Source organism: Notolabrus celidotus, chromosome 6, assembly GCF_009762535.1.
Source record: "Notolabrus celidotus isolate fNotCel1 chromosome 6, fNotCel1.pri, whole genome shotgun sequence".
NCBI classification, from domain to species: Eukaryota; Metazoa; Chordata; class Actinopteri; order Labriformes; family Labridae; genus Notolabrus; species Notolabrus celidotus.
In genome coordinates, this window is record NC_048277.1 from 33,831,801 (window position 1) to 33,848,656 (window position 16,856).

General features: G+C 41.9%; 1 protein-coding gene across 7 annotated transcripts in view; it reads left to right on the plus strand.

The window, feature by feature from the left end:
* LOC117814764 (suppressor of tumorigenicity 7 protein homolog) overlaps window positions 1-15,302 on the plus strand; it is a 97,446-nt gene extending 82,144 nt beyond the window's left edge. For 2 of the 7 annotated variants that reach the window (XM_034686262.1, XM_034686268.1), the window contains 9 exons: window positions 2,038-2,192; window positions 3,880-3,977; window positions 4,214-4,343; window positions 6,174-6,246; window positions 8,322-8,424; window positions 9,903-10,053; window positions 10,200-10,292; window positions 11,184-11,329; window positions 14,835-15,302. In XM_034686262.1, the coding sequence (XP_034542153.1) occupies window positions 2,038-2,192; window positions 3,880-3,977; window positions 4,214-4,343; window positions 6,174-6,246; window positions 8,322-8,424; window positions 9,903-10,053; window positions 10,200-10,292; window positions 11,184-11,329; window positions 14,835-14,930 (1,045 nt within the window). In that variant the 3' untranslated portion in view covers window positions 14,931-15,302. The remainder of the gene's footprint in view (window positions 1-2,037; window positions 2,193-3,879; window positions 3,978-4,213; window positions 4,344-6,173; window positions 6,247-8,321; window positions 8,425-9,902; window positions 10,054-10,199; window positions 10,293-11,183; window positions 11,330-14,834) is intronic. The other 5 variants (XM_034686264.1, XM_034686263.1, XM_034686265.1 and 2 more) reach the window with 5 other exon arrangements.
* The last annotated feature ends 1,554 nt before the right edge of the window (window positions 15,303-16,856 follow it).

Below are 16,856 nucleotides of genomic sequence, written 5' to 3' on the forward strand. Positions count from 1 at the left end.
CATAATAATAATAATAAAAAAATAAATACGAATAATAATGACAATAATGATTATAAAAATAAAAGTAATAATTATAACAATAATGATAATGATATTAAATAATACAAATAAAAAATAAAAAAACAATAATGACAATAAAGATAATAATACAAGCAAGTAGAAATGCAAAGAAAAAATGAGCATTAAATTAAATACTTAAAGCATACAAACTTAGAAAACAGACAAATAAAATCAAAACTTCAAATTAAATAAATTCACAGAATAAAAGCTTTTCTGTGAAATCAGAATCAGCTTTATTCGCCAAGTGTGCTTGAACACACAAGGAATTTGACTTTAGTAAACTGTGCTCTCTTTGTACAAGGCATAAGAATAAGAATAAGAATAAGAACGACAATAAAATAAAAATATAATAACAATAACATCAGCTATAAATACAAAGAAACAACAAATAGGCTTGACTAATATGTACAGGCTAAAATAATATGATAAAGTGCAGTGGTGAGTTGCAGAGGTAGTTTTTACATTATAAAAATAGAAGTTAAATAATACAAAAAATAGAAATATGGAATTCTGCTTGGAGAATTGTTGCATTGTGTATCTACATGTATATTTACAGAGAGTGTTTATCTGACAGGTATGACACTGTTATGGTTTAGTGTTCATCAGAGTGACAGCCTGGGGGAAGAAACTGTTCTTATGGCGGGTTGTTTTGGCGCACAGTGATCTGTAGCGCCTGCCGGAGGGGAGGAGTTTGAAGAATTTGTGTCCAGGGTGTGAGGGGTCAGCGGTGATGCTACCTGCCCGTTTCCTGGCCCGGGACCGATACAAGTCCTGGATGGGGGGCAGGTCGACACCGATGGTTTTTTCTGCAGTCCTTATAGTCCACTGCAGTCTGTGTTTGTCTAGTTTGGTTGCAGAGCCAAACCAGACAGTGATGGAGGTGCACAGAACAGACTGGATGATGGAGGTGTAGAACATGATCAGCAGCTCCTGGGGCAGGTTGAACTTCCTGAGCTGACGCAGGAAGTACATCCTCTGCTGGGCCTTTTTTCTGATTGTGTCTATGTGGGAGGTCCACCTCAGGTCCCGGGAAATAGTGGATCCCAGGAACCTGAAAGAGTCCACAGTGGACACAGTGCTGTTCAGGATGGTGAGGGGGCCGCTTCTCCTGAAGTCCACTGTCATCTCTACCGTCTTGAGCGGGTTCAGCTCCAGATTGATTCTTGAGTAATGAAATAAAACAAGAGACTGACTCTGCAAGTCTGTTCTTGTCAGGGTTTTACCAAGTGGTTGCATGTTAATCCTAAGTGCACCTGACCTGTTACATGTCATAATGCAGTCAGAAGTCGTCCAGGTGTAAATCCCTCTTATAGACATTGGAGCAGAAAGATGACTGATGAGGACTCTTTTTTTTTTCTCCTGGTCTTTTAAATGTTTGTGGCAGCTCTAATATTATGATACCTACATATATTTATTTCTCCCTTTCTTGAATTTCTATCAGACCTTTATAAATGTGTAATATTCCAGCAAACACTAAACTGCACCCATGACTGTGTTCCAAAGCCCACGAGTAATTATAAGTGTTTCTTTCTGTCAGCAGACTTCAGAGCCGTATACATGAAATAACACAAACTGCAGCTTTTGTTTGAGAGTGGGACGATGCATACCCTCACCGATTGGTCCCCTGGGCTCCTGCAGCATCCATAGGGGATTTTTTGGTGGCACTGTAGGTTTATTTTTAGTAGCACCATTGACTACAAAGGCAACTGCAAAGGAGTTATGGCAGCTCTGTATGTTGCTGGCAGCTCGTATCAAGGCCGTGACAGCAGGTTGACTCAGAGGAAAACTTCTTTGATCAGAGCTCTGTCAGATTCTGTTTCATGAAAGATACAGAAGGGCCCAAAAGCGCTTTTGTTGCACAGTGACGCCACGCTGTGTACGCTGAGCTGCTGTATTAACGACTGAGTCTGCACGGATGTGAGAATAAGTAACGAGGATCCTGCTTCTCTCTTGTTCTCTGCTCTCCTCCTCCTTCAGTTGTGCAACAGCGTACATCCTGCTGGCGGAGGAAGAAGCCACGACCATCATGGAGGCTGAACGTTTGTTTAAACAGGCGCTAAAAGCTGGAGAGGGATGCTACCGCCGCAGCCAACAGCTCCAACATCACGGTACACAATATGAAGCCCAGCACAGTGAGTATCATCCACTCTGCCAGTAATCTACTGACTGTAACACATTCTTTAAGACCAATGAAAGACACTTCTTCAGCATGTATAGACCCTTTTCCAATATCTGGTTATTGACTTCAGAGGAATCTAAAGGAGGTGTTTGCAGGTAAATTGGTTTGGCATGTTTTGGGATATGACTGCGTTAGAGGTATGAGAAACCTTGGAAGTGCCCTGCCAGTAGCTGCCAAACTTTAGGTCACTTCTGCAACCCTGGTTTTCTGAGTAGTATGAGTGAGATGTCTCACTATGGGATATGGAGACTCCAGTATTGCCGGACAAGCTTATCTTAAAGGACTCCAGTCCACCCCCTTCATGCCTAGGTGTGTGGATGAGGCAGGCCCACCGAGGAAGCCACACTCAGAACAGCGTGGGCAAGGCTCGGAGAAGTCACATCCAATCTATAAAACCTAGAAAATGTCAGGGGCGATGACCAGCTAGCTGCAGAAACATCAGGGGCGATAACTAGCTAGCTGCAGAGCAGATGTCTTCAGTAGAAACCCCCTTAGACAAGACCCAAGAGGTCGTAAGGCCTCTTGTAGAATGACCCCGCAGTCCAGTCCAGCATGGCTGGGCTTTAGAAACGGGCCATCTAGGGATGCGGAAAGGTGGAGAACCTGCCCTGGAGGTCACCTGGGCAAAGGTCTGTCTGGGGAGCTGCCTGGGCCTTCCGCCTGAGGCAGAGCTGGAGAGCTTCATCCTCCTTCTTCTTGGCCTCACATCTCTTCTGCATGGATGCCAGAGCGGAGCCAAAATTTCCCTCTTGGACGATTGGAACATTCAGGATGTCCTCCTTCTCTTTGTCTGACTCTCTGGCTCTCTCCTGTAACACCAACATAGCCATGCATTTTTACTGAGCTCAAGTCTAGAAGCAGTTAAGCTAGTTAGCTGTGATATGGGTCTCTGGACTTGGCTTCTGAAGCGAGAAGAGGTGATTGAATGACTGATGACGCTGCGTCAGGCGCATGTTTAGACAGGGGCCCTGACGCAGATGTCACGACTTCCAGCCACTCAGGGCTGGCGTCGTGGTTTTGTGCTTCTGTGAATACGGGAGGGGGCGTATCCTACAGTGAGACATCAAAACGAATGCTATGAAAGAGATCTGGCTGTAATAGCTGCAACATAATCCTTCTATCAAGGTCCCGACAGAGAGGGACAATTGTTTTAATCTAACCAGAAGCAGCTGTTGCATCGCTCCCTTTAAAACCACGACACCCCATTGATAAAACCTGTAATTTGACCTTGCAGAAATCAGGAGTTGCACTTCTTTTGCACTTGCACTTTGGTGTTTTAAACAGATCTTTTCTAGCACACAATAACACCAAACAAGAATCAGATCTAGGGGATTGTAAACTAGCAGTTCTCCTATTCCGTGAAGTGTAATCCCTGTGCAACGATAGCTTGTTTCTGGTATCAACAGTTCTTTTTGCTCTCGTATAAAAGGCTCCCTCTGTGGAGACCCGCTCTGTATTGTTGTTGGAAACACGTATAACAATCTGGGCCAATTTTCTCAGACCTGCTTTGACGGGCTGGAGTTGCTCCCGAGAGCTGCAGCCTGTACAGCTGCTTCCAATTCTTCACACCCTTCAGTCATTTTAACGAAAGCAAAGATGACTTTCTATGTGTTAAGCTCTGTGCTCATGTGTGCCCACAGGAAGAGACACTAATGTATTGGTGTACATAAAGAGAAGACTGGCCATGTGCTCCAGAAAGCTCGGCCGAACACGAGAAGCAGTTAAAATGATGAGAGATGTAAGTGTGCAGCCTGCCAGCAGAGCACCTACACACACACGCACACACGCACGCACTTCCTGTAGAGTTTAAAAAGCTTTATGTTAATAATGGATCAGAATAATAATCACACGTAATCAAACATCCTCTGTTTTAAATGTGACTGTTTCAATCTGCACTGTGATGATGACCTAAAAGCTGTTGTTATGCTGGCTGTGCATGTGTCGCCCCCTGTCTGATATTACATGTAACAACAGTTGTGTGTTTTCCAGTTAATGAAGGAGTTCCCTCTCCTCAGTATGTTCAACATCCATGAAAACCTGCTGGAGTCATTACTAGAACTCCAGAACTACGCCGACGTCCAGGCAGTTCTGGCAAAGTATGACGGTGAGGGACTTCAGTCATCTGTGTCTGTATTTCAAAAACTGACCTTATTTTAGCTTATTATGAAGAGTTTTTATACATTTGTACTTTCACTTTATTATGGTGTCATTGTTCCTGGAATGAGTCTGTAGTTTTATTGTCAGATTTTCTTACAACCCGGTTCTCTAGATCTTAAAATATCTGTAAAACATAAAAAATGTCACGCTTTTAAGCCGAACTTGAAATGAAATGAAAACAAGAATCATTGTTTGTCTGTTTTAAGACATCATGATTTATTAATATGATGCAAAACTTTATGTACAGCTTCAAAGACTGTCCCGTTTTAAAAATATAGAGGCTCTTCAATGCTTTCTCACTTTACGCTGCACTGATTTAGTTTTCTCTTTCCACTTAAAAATGTTCCAAACTTTCAGAAACTTTTACTTGTGCACTTAAAAGTTGTTTGTGAAGATTTCATTGAGCTAATCTGGGTCCCAAAAGGTGCATTTCAACCAAGAGTTCCGGGGTCTTTTAGCCCCTAGAACTACTTTCCCCTGAACTAAAAGGTTCCTGTGCCCCCATTGTTGTCTGCGTTTCGACCACGGGCTGAAGTCCTGGGTAGATTGTGCAAAACAGGCCAGAGACAAGTAAGAGTAGCAAAGCCGTTTCAACACGGCAGAGATCGGCCGTTGTTTTGGTTCAAACAGCGACCCTGTTAACTGCCGACTTTCAGCCGGATGCATCCCTCATAAACGTCTTTAGACCATCATTAAATATCTGATGAGGATATTTTTAAATCTTAATAAAAACTAAACTAGTTTGCATTCCCAGGAACTCCCTCTGTGTTCTCCACAAACACTGACACGTTCAGCTGAAGGTCTCCAGTTTACAGGGTTACTTTTAAAACCGTAACACCAGGAGAGACGCATTCGTAGTGGGCTGAGAGAAGACTACTGTTACAAGCTGCTAAATCAAGAGAATCACAGCTTCTTCTTTTGAAAAGTACACACACATACAAAAAAGATAGAACAAATAAAAACTAATGAAAGAAAGAGAAATCAAGAGAATCACAGATATGTGTGATGTTATTGTGGACGGCAGGCAGAGTAAAAACACTGCGGTTAATCTACCAATCAGACACGTTCAACATTGCAGGCCCTGCCCCCCGAAAGTCCCGGGACCTTTGAAAAGTACTACCCCCCTAGCAGGGGCTTTTCAGCAGGGAGATTAACTACCCCTGAACTAAACTTAGACCCTGGTGCCTCTGGTCGAAATGCATGTAGTTCCGGGGTAAAGTTCCTGTGGTTGAAAAGTGCCTAAAGTTGCACTCAAACTTTGTATTAGTGAAGAATACAGACATGCATGATGTAATAAGGACTATGAATAGTGTGCAAACAGGTCTTTAAAAAATTAGCATGTTAATAAATCAGCTATTTGGCAAAACATTCAAAACTATCTTCACAATCAATCATGTTTATGTCCATGTTTGCAGCTTTGTTGGTGTTTAAATGCAATAATAAAAAGATGACATGTTTGTTTTTGTTTGTTAGCTTCAGGGATATTCTTTTGCTTGACCTTTAATAGGCAGAACATGTGTAATAGGTTTCAGGCTCCATAGACTATGACTCCATCTCTTTCTTCATGTATTTAATTGCTGTGGTATCATGGCTGCTTAGTTAATATCAGCAAAAGAAAAAGGCAGACCACATTGAGGACTAAATCATAGACTGGCCCTAAAGCTGTGAAACCTAACCTCATCACATTCACCTGTTCACCTGTAACTCCAGACTGCTTCAGTGTTCACTAACCCCCTCCTCCCTCTCTGTCTGTATCTGTCCTGTGTCTCCTCCACAGATATTAGCTTACCTAAATCTGCAACAATATGCTACACAGCAGCGTTGCTCAAAGCCAGGGCGGTATCGGACAAGTGAGTATCTCTTTTCACGGGTTACAATGCTCGACATACCTGCTCTGCTATTTAAGAGTTAAAGAAGGAGCTAAAAATAGCCCAAGGAGCCGTTCAGAGTGAATGAGAGGAGCGAGCTGAGCGCTGGTGTACTTACAGCAGCAGTTCTGCTCTTTGGTACAGAGCTGCCTTCAGGGCTGATCTGTGTTATTGTGAGGAGTGTTTCAGCGTCACCAGAGCGCTGTGGTCGCCCAGAGGTGCACAGTTATTTATGAATGTAAAACATGACATACCTCTTTATACCTATTATCTGTTTCTGCATGTTAAGATGTATACGAGAGCTGCTCCAGTAAGGCAGAAATGATAATTCTGACAATTTAGGTCAGTGTTGAGATCATAAATATTCAACAGGATTACATTTTATCTTCATTCAACATGAATTAAATGTTTCAGGCTTCACTGCTTCATTCATGTTGACTGAAGGAGACGTTCAAGAGCTCAGAAGTCTTGAGAGCAGAGCAAACCGGCTGCAGTCACTTTATAAAAACTGCCTTTTTTTTCTTTCTTTTTAGGATTTTATTTGTAAGGCAAAAGACAAACAAAGACACACTAATGTACAATTTCCAAAATATGTGTGTTATGATGTTAGTTTGTGTGTGTGTGTGTGTGTGTGTGTGTGTGTGTGTGTGTGTGTGTGTGTGTGTGTGTGTGTGTGTGTGTGTGTGTGTGTGTGTGTGTGTGTGTGTGTGTGTGTGTGTGTGTCTGTGTCTGTGTCTGTGTCTGTGTTTTTGATGATATGTGGTGTGTGTGTGTGTGTGTCTGTGTCTGTGTTTTTGATGATATGTGGTGTGTGTCTGTGATTGTGTGAAGCAGAGAAAGAATTCAGGATATTTCTCTGGGGATGAATGTTTGAAAATAAAAGATGGGGGGGCAAATAAAACCTTTTAAAAAAATATAAAATTAAATTTAAAAAAAATTAATTATAATAATAATACAAGAAACATATTAAAATATAGTAAACTATAATAATAATGATGATTATGATAATAATAATAATACAATAAAAATAACAATATTGCTTAATCAAAACAAATAAAATAAATTAATAATAATACTAATTAAAGAAAAAAAAAACAATATCAACAATTAAAGAAAACATAAAAAATTTAATAATTATAATTAAAAAAAATACAAATCAAAATGATTATAATTAAAGAAAACACACAAAAAAACATAAAATAATAATAATAATAATAATGACTCTAAAAAATTAATTAAAAACTCAAGTAAAATTAAAATAAATATATCAAATTTATTAGTTTCTTCCTCACCATAATCCTTTTTTTCCTTTAAATCATTATCAAAAAAACTTGCCTTTAAAAGTTACAATATTTAACCTTCTTTTGTCACTGGATGCCACATAAGAGGGAAACACAGGTAACCTGTACAACCAGATGCTAGTTTTTGTGCCTTCAGGCCATTAAGATAGACAGTTTGTTTCTTTAATCATCAGACCAATTCCTTTTAAATGTTTGCACTTATAGAGGAGGGTGAACTTCTCCTCAGCAGAGGAAAATAGTTGTCTGGTTTTCATAACAAAAGATAAACATGAGCATCATGAAACAGAACGTATAATACATGTTTAACCTGATTTCTATCTTTGTTGGAAGAAAATGTTGAATTAAAAATTACATTTCATTCCTCATCCAGCCGTGATAAATCTACCTGCCCTCTCTTTTTATCCCTATGTCTCTTTTTAAATGATTATTTCAGCATAGAAACTCATCTCATAGCCCACCTATCTTATTTCCACTCACAGTTTAATCCATCCCTCCTGCTCTGGCGCTCACATGTATGTTAATTAAATTAATCTGGAGACCCTCACCTCTATTTTATTTAGTCTCTACATGTTGGGGATTTATGTGAAGAGCTTACACAGAGCAGGGAGGCAGTGACAAGTGAGGAGCCTTCATTTCAACACGTCTTTACAGCCCCTTTGGAGTCGTTCTGAAAATCACTTTGATCATGCAGGGATGTGTAATCCCACTTCAGATTACTGACATGTGTGTTTTCTGTGTGTGTGTGTGTGTGTGCAGATTCTCTCCAGAAGCAGCATCCAGGCGAGGGCTGAGCACAGCAGAGATGAACGCAGTAGAAGCCATCCACAGAGCGGTGGAGTTCAACCCTCACGTCCCCAAAGTGAGACTCGTTTTAACACCACAGAACACATCTGCTCACTGAAACACACACACACCATGCTCACCTGCTGAGGTTAATCTGTGTGTGCTGTGAGGAGCAGCTGCAGCCTGCGGAGCTCTTAAACTGTTGACATGAACTCTGATTGACGATAACGAAGAGTTCTTTTTCACGAGAGTCTGCCCCTGGTAGAGCTAACTTTGAGATCAATATGTGGTGATTAGTTTAGGATAAACACATTCATGGTAGCATCTTTACGGCCAAATTCCAGCAGATCCGTGTCCAGTCTGCCTCCGATCCGTCACAGCACCAGATCTGATAGGTTTCAATTCCAGTCAATGTGTTAACTTCCACTGGATCCACTCCATCGCGTTCTGGCTGCATCTCTGATCCAGCAGGACTTCTATTTCTACCGGATGCTGCAGCACGACGCATCAATCTCAACAGAGCAGATGGAGCAGGACAGGAAGTCAGGTTTCACCAAAACAAAATGAAAACATCCGGTTAATTTTCAGAATAAAACACTCTGTGTTATCACCAGATCGTATTTCACTTAACTACAACAACAAACCAAAGTCATGATGAGCGGAGCCAGGCCTGAAGTCAACAGGTCAGAGGTTTTCAGAGGACCAGAAAGACAACATGGATGAGGAGAGGAGGAGGAGAATCCTTGATTCAGTGGTTAAACCTCTGTCACATGACTCCAGCTGTCCGGTGGTCCTGCTCCAGACTGGACAGGGATCTGGTGGAAGTCAACATTGCTAACATTTCAAGCTGTAATAATCTCATAACAAGGCTACTTGTGTCATATCGCCACTAGATAATAGAGAGAGTTGATGGTGGTCCTGATTTAATGATTCTGCATCGCAACACAAAACACTCAAACTTTTAAATCCTCAAAGCAAGACAGGAAACATTATTTATTTGAAGTTTGAGGATGTAGACCTCACATACAAGCCTTCAAATGTAAGACACTGATCTCCTTCCTCTTCAGCTTTGTGTGCTGCTTCATATTAGAGCCCTTCTATGTGAAAGGACAACAACCTTCACAGTAGCAAGCGGCTGAAAATGATGTGATGAAGGTTTATATCAATCATGACATATTTTACGTTGTGATGAATGATGATTGTTCAGCCAGACATTTCTTCAGTGCTGACCAAAATGTGGGGACGTCTGAGGTCTGTGTGTGCAAGACTAAAACCCAATCGGACTGTAAAACATTATCTCTTAATGAATTAAAGTGGGTCACTTTTATGGGGTGTTAGTTTCCAGACTCTGAGCATCAGTAGGATTCTGTTTCTCTAAAGACAGCTGGATCCGGTGTTGGTTTGATGATACTCGTGTTTAAATTAGAGGTCTCTTAGATGTGGTTTCCTTTCTTCTCTCAGCTCATTTACCATCTATGTCGATTCCTATTGACTGCAGTCACTCATACCTTTCTATCCCCTCTCTCGTCTCTCTCTCCCTCTCCTCCTCTTCAGTACCTGCTGGAGATGAAGAGTCTGATTCTTCCTCCAGAACACATCCTGAAGAGGGGAGACAGCGAGGCCATCGCCTACGCCTTCTTCCACCTGCAGCACTGGAAGAGGGTAGAGGGAGCACTCAACCTGCTGCACTGCACCTGGGAGGGCAGTGAGTACACACACGCTCAAACACACTTACACACACACTCACACTTAAACTGTCCTCATCTCATTGGAGGTTTCATTCGAAGCAGTAAATGTTTAAGGAATAATCGGACCGTCTTTTAAAAGAGAGTTTCTGTTTTGTGTTTTCAGCGTTCAGAATGATCCCGTATCCTCTGGAGAAGGGTCACCTGTTCTACCCCTACCCCATCTGCACAGAGACAGCCGACAGAGAGCTGCTACCCAGTAAGAGACGCTCTGACACACACACGTATGCATGCACACAAACAGCCAAAAATAGGTCCAAACTTATGATAAGTTACCTATTGTAGGGGATCTTCCACAGTCATCAGTTTTATTCACTCAGAGTGAAACAGAGGAGATGACTGCTTGGATAAAATATTGGTCTTTGGAGTCTGTTTCTTGAGATCGACCTCTCCTTTAATATTAAAAGTAAAACAGTGAATTAGCCAACGTAGTTTAGGAACTTACAACATTAAATAACTAACATTAAGAGGCTAAGAGAGTCTCTTTATCTACGTAAAGATTGGAGGACATGAAAGGTTAATATCTGGTTTGATGAGGCTTCTTTCTGATTTGACCTTTCAAGGGAATAAGTCCAATGCACAAAACTCAAACTGAAGCCACATCAACCTAACTAGTTTAGAAGTAAGTCCTATTTCAGGACATCATTAGCCCAAAATAAAAGTTGAAGACAGAGATTGGCTGCCAATGTAGCAAGCAACATTTCCTCAATAGTTTCTTGTTATGAGTATCTCTGGTACATCTTGTTTCAGGACACATTTAGCTGACTGTATTGGCAGCTCGTTACAATCAGACAAATCTTTATTTCTGGCTTCTAATATCCACCATATCACGTCCATGCAGGGATATGAGCATGCAGCTAACATAGATCAGGAGTATGTTTATGTAGTAGTAGTAGTTATGTACCAGAAACCCTTTGCAAATATTGTGCATGTTACGGTGTCAGCAGCAGTATCAGGGTGCTGTTTGAATTTTCTTCACTTAAGTAACATCGTGTTGTGTGTTGTGTGTGTGTGTGTGTGTGTGTGTGTGTGTGTGTGTGTCTCTGTGTCCGTGTGTGTCTGTCTGCGTGTCTGCGTGTGTTCCGCGTGGAAGCAGTGTTTCACGAGGTGTCGGTCTACCCGAAGAAGGAGCTGCCCTTCTTCATCCTCTTCACAGCCGGTCTCTGCTCCTTCACCGCCATGCTGGCTCTGCTCACACACCAGTTCCCCGAACTCATGGGAGTGTTTGCTAAAGCTGTGAGTACACACACACATGCACATGCACACGCATGCCTGATTCTGTTGACCTTTGACCTTTCATCTCTGCCGTCACTTTGCATGAGGACAATAGATCATGAGAGTTAACCCCTTCATTTCCAAAACAGCAATGAGATGGATTCATATATTTACCTTCCCTCTGACCTTTTCACATCTGATCTCTCAACATTACACACACACACACACTGCTCTGACACTTCCTCCTCATCTAAGATTCATGACCCTGTGACCTTTCATCCACCCGCTCACCCAGTGTAAACTTTCTGTTTTATGTCCCCCCAAATCCCAACAAACGTCATCCTCAGACTCTTTCCAAACAGAGCAGGTCTAGACCGTACTCTATGTTCTATTATTAACAAAGACCCAACATCAAGACCGGATAAGATCCAGTCCCATCTTCCAGACAGGACTCAGTCTGATCTCATCTTAATCCACCATGAGCAGAGCACTTTGCAGCATTTAGCAAGTTACAGTGGCAAGGACAAACTTCCTTTAACAGGCAGAAACCTCCAGCAGGACCAGACCCATGCTCTAACATACTGAGGGACAGCTGTTTAAGTAACAAGCAGTCAGATCACTCAACACTGAACTACCATCATTCATCACAGCCAGCAGAGGGCGCTTCATCCCCCGCTGCTCCCTTGTTGCCTGCAGCGCCGTGCTGCTCACCTGGAATGTGCCTGAGCTCACTTCTCCCCCCTGATGTGACGCTATCAGCAGATAGGATCTACCTGAGCACACACACACACACACCTTTCATAAGAAGCTGTATTTCACTTTAATCTAAATTGATGCCATAAATTAAATTGGTGCTCTCTTACATCAGCTGTGTTTGATTGACATCTGCAACACTTTATCCCCTAACCCTTCCTCATTTGCGTCGTGCTCCTCAGGGCTTAAGTCCACGTCATGGTCCCTGTGTGGGACCCTGACCCTCATCCCTTTGGGAGAACAAAAGCACATCTGAGAGGATCAGCTTTGCTCTTTTTGATAGAATCTGACTCTGTAATTTATCCTCCGTATCGCCACTTTAAGGATTAATTTTAGAGGTGTGAAACTGAGGCGACAGTCTTCAACGGCACCGAAAAAAAAGTTGTCAGCCAGTCGTCGTGACTTAGTGAAAGGATTTGGTCTTTTAATATCTCCTTTTCACAATGAACTCCAGGAGATGTCAGGATATTCAGATGGAGCATTTTCAGACATGGCTCTCGCAGATGTCCCACTCAGCAGGAGACTCTCAAATGCAGGATACAGGATTTGGTTTAAGTGAAGAAGGTGCAGAAGGTGCAGAGGCTCACTTCCATATCCTGCAGATTCTTTACGTGGGCAACGTCAGGAGAAAGTCTGCATAAGAGAGGTGAATGAATACAGATTAGTTTCAGATGTCTGGAGCAACTTTCTGCAGGTGAAAGTTTAGATTTAACTTTTAACACCTCTGAACTCTGGGCTCGAACAGAAAGGTCAGCACTTTATCAACCGAGTGATCACTGGAGCTGGGTTCGGATGCTGATCTGGCGTATCCAAGTCTTACTTTTTTCGGATTACGGGACGACGGTCTCCCGCCGCACACACAGTTCAAACACAGAGAACACACACACACACACCGTCCCTTTGAAGTGCCCTTTGAAGCTGCAGCAGAGATGCGAGGTCTGATGTGTGAGGAGGACTCATGCAGGTGAAGAGGAGAGACTCTCTCTCTGTCACGGCTTTTATCTGCCGTCTGACAAAGTGGGAACCTCTATGACCTGCTGCTGCTCTGCTGGAGCCCCTATCACCCCCACCCTCCACCTCCACCCTCCACCCCCACTCCTTTTCTTCACCTTCAGCTCCTCTTCTCTGGTTGTTGCCAAAACAAAGGCGAGGACAGAGAGAGAGTCTGTGCTCGGGCTTTAAGTACAAATGCAGAATCAATGGAGGGAAGGGAGAGGATGCAGCTTACTCTGGACTTCCTTTCAGAGAGGGACATCAGGGAGAGTTTATCTTGTTTATAGTAAGAAGTCCCAGCTGTAGTTTCACAGCTCAGATGATAAGAAGTAATTTTAAATGTGTTAAACAATCAAAGACTGAGTCCGAACTCTCCCATCACACCGATCCAGATCAAAAGAATCTCTGTTTAATATAAAAAATGAGAAACAGGAGCTTCTAGTTTTCAGATTTAGGAAGATTAATGAGCGAATACTCACATTCTGCCTCCTATCAAAGTCTAAGTTGATTTATTTCCAATCATTTATCTCAGAATCGCAGGAAGTAAACACTAGATTTCAGATTGTTTCAGCTCTACAAAATAAAAATGGATGCTAAGATTTAAAAAAAAAGTCAAATCATGAAATCAGGACGGATATTCACTCGGTCCCACTCCGCAAATTGTAGTGTTATTGTCTCATTTATCAATCATCTTTGTCTTTTGAACACAGTTAGCATTTTGAGGATGTCAGCCAAGGTTTATTTAAACAATAAATGTAATAGTTTGATCATTTTTCATTTCTGCATTCACAGTTTTGAAGGTTTTGACAGGAGTACCTTTTGAATTTTATCTCTAATTCTTGTGACATTAACCAAAACTCTGAGGCAGTTATCTAATATTTGTTTTAACACCAGCTAGTTTAATTGTTATTTATTGAGGAGAGATGGATTGTTTAAATAACAAGTATGAAAAAGTACAATTTAATTATTATTATTAATATTTTGAGAATGATTAAACCATTAAACCACCAAACCACACGTGTTAAAAACTGCAGTTCATTGAGTGTCCACTTGAGGCTGACTTCGGACGTACCAGAAACCACATACACACCAATTCAAAGGAGCCGATCTTGACAGCAGAAATAAACATGTTTACAGCCTGGTTCAAAAAATTGTTTTTGTCTGGATAGCTCATTTCTAGATCGGCACACACTGTACGGGGGGTGAATTTTTTCAACACTGCAATTTTGAAGATATTGAGATTACGAGTTTTCCATTACGAGAGGCACAGCTGACTTGATTGACAGGCGGGAACACTGTAGCTGTTGGCTAGGAGGCTCAAAGCCCGCCTCTTTACCTCACACTAGCTGGACAGAAGTTATGTTGAGTTCAACATTTCCAATATGGCTCACACCGAAGATTGGCTTCAAAACAGCGCTTAGGGTTACATCACCAATACCACGTCCATTATTTATACAGTCTATGGGCAAAACTAATAATAAATAAATTTACCCCCTGTACAGTGTGTGCTGATAGAGAAATAAACTATTCAGATCTAAACAGTTTTTTTAACTAGACTGTAAACATGTTTATTTCTGCTGCAAAGATCGTCTTTTTTGAATGGGTGTGTATGTGGTTTCTGTAGTTTCTGCAGCCAGCCTCTAGTGGACGCTCGATGAACTGCAGTTTTTAGCTCTTCCACATGTGCTTCATATTTTAAGACCGGATGTTGCCGCTTGGATTAAAACTTGATGTTAGAGTTCTTCTTAAAAACCTCCTCCATGTTTTTGTTTTCCTGCAGTTCCTCAGCACGCTGTTCGCTCCTCTGAACTTCATCATGGAGAAGGTGGAGAGCATCCTGCCGTCCAGCCTCTGGCATCAACTCACCCGCATCTGACCCGAGCCACCAGACCAGGGCCGGAGCCGGAACCAGAACCAGAACCAGGAGCCTACAACCTCCATTCAGACAGAACCAGCTGAACTCAAACCCAGAACGCTGCTTTGGACTGGACTGACACACACTTTGTGCCAAGAGTTCAAACGGAACTGAGGACAGACAGACGAGGACAGACGGCAGGACGAAGGACAAAAAGGCGAAATGATGGAATCCACACTTGGTTTTGACTTTATTTGATATGTTTGCATTTTTGGGGTTTTGGATCATTTAAAGCTGTTCCTTTGTTGTACAAAAAGGGTGATCAGATGCCATCATTAAAAAGTGAGGAGACAAAAAAATACAATAAAGGACTTTTTGTGTATTGCTGCAAAACCAGCTTCCTCCAGACGTCTTGATTTACCAGAGTTTGACTTCTTCAAACGGGAAGTCTGAATCCAGCCGAGCGTCACGTGGAGATCTGCTCGGGTAAAAACTACCTGGTGGGTTTTTATGTTCATCTGTGGAGCCTGTGTGTGTGTTTATCTGATCAGCTGTTTCTATCCAACAACTAATGTCTCAGTCCACAGGAAGAAGAAGAGTTTCATCCATCAGGGGCTCAAAGGATGCAGAGGGAAGCTGTGATCTCAGCTATGTGTCCAGTCTTTACAGCGCTCACAGGACGTGTTTCTAAGGATCACAAGTTGAAGATTTTCAAGCTTACACAACGCTTTATACGTATCCTGTTTTAACTATATACAGCTGCTTTACGTTGTTAAAATGTTTGGGCATTTTTGTCTTAAATGGAAGAGAGAGGGGACAATACGGGGAGTAGAGAGTGAGGGAAAACCGGAAGCAAATGGTTGAGGTCAGGAGTCAAACCTGCGACCTCTACAAAAAGGAATAGCCTCTAGGGTGCACTTGGACTCCTAGGCCACCAGAATACAGCTGTTTTTGAACTAGACTGTAACAGACTCACTCTTTTATAAATTATTTTCTCCACTCATCAACTTAGCTGCAATTTTAAAGTTATGTTTTTTGGGCTTATGATAGGACAGCTGAAGAGAGACAGGAAACGTGGGGAGTAGAGAGCAGGGGAAGACATGCAGGACATGGTTTCAGCCGGGAGTCAAGCAGGCGACCTCTGCGATGAGGACTATAGCCTCTGTATGTGGGGTGCTTAGACCGCTAAGCCACCAGCGCCCCCTAATATTAGTATCCTCAGGTGCAGGCAGACTTTGGATTTGAGACTTGAACAGGATTTACGTGTGTAATTTATCACATTGATGCAGGTTTTGGTATTAATCTGATTTTAAAATGTTAATTTCACATTAAAAAAAGAATGCATAGTGATGGATATTCAAAGAGAACATTCACAAAAGGTCAACTAGTTTATCTTCCAGGTGGGTTTAAATCCACAGATCTGAAAGAGAGCAGGAGGTGTTTGAAAATGAAAATATGTCAAGAATATATGCAGCTTAGATAAAGTGATGAAGCCTGAAAACACATGAGCATTAATTACAAAATACAGAAATCAAGGAAAATGTCAGGATGTTTCTCAGATCAACTTTTAGAGAACAAGTTAGTTTCTCTTGGAAATGATCTTCAGAACAGAGAAGGTGCTGTTTCTTGTTTTCTAATCTCAGACTACAGGAGGCGAGTCAGCTGATTAAAAGGTTAGAGGTTAACATACCTCACATCTGATTTTAATTTACACAGCTACAGATCTACATGAAGAACCAGGCAAGCGTCTGAAGTGAAAAAGAGAAACCTGTGTGTTGAAACTTTGATGCTGTGTGTGATGTAGTGAGTCATTTATTCAGAGTGCAGAGGTACAGGTCAGTTTCTCAGGTAACAGACTGTAATCTCTCTTCAGATACACAGGTAACGTGTGAACACACTGACAGGGAAATAAATACCGTGAGAGGAAACAAGAGGAGTCGTACGTGA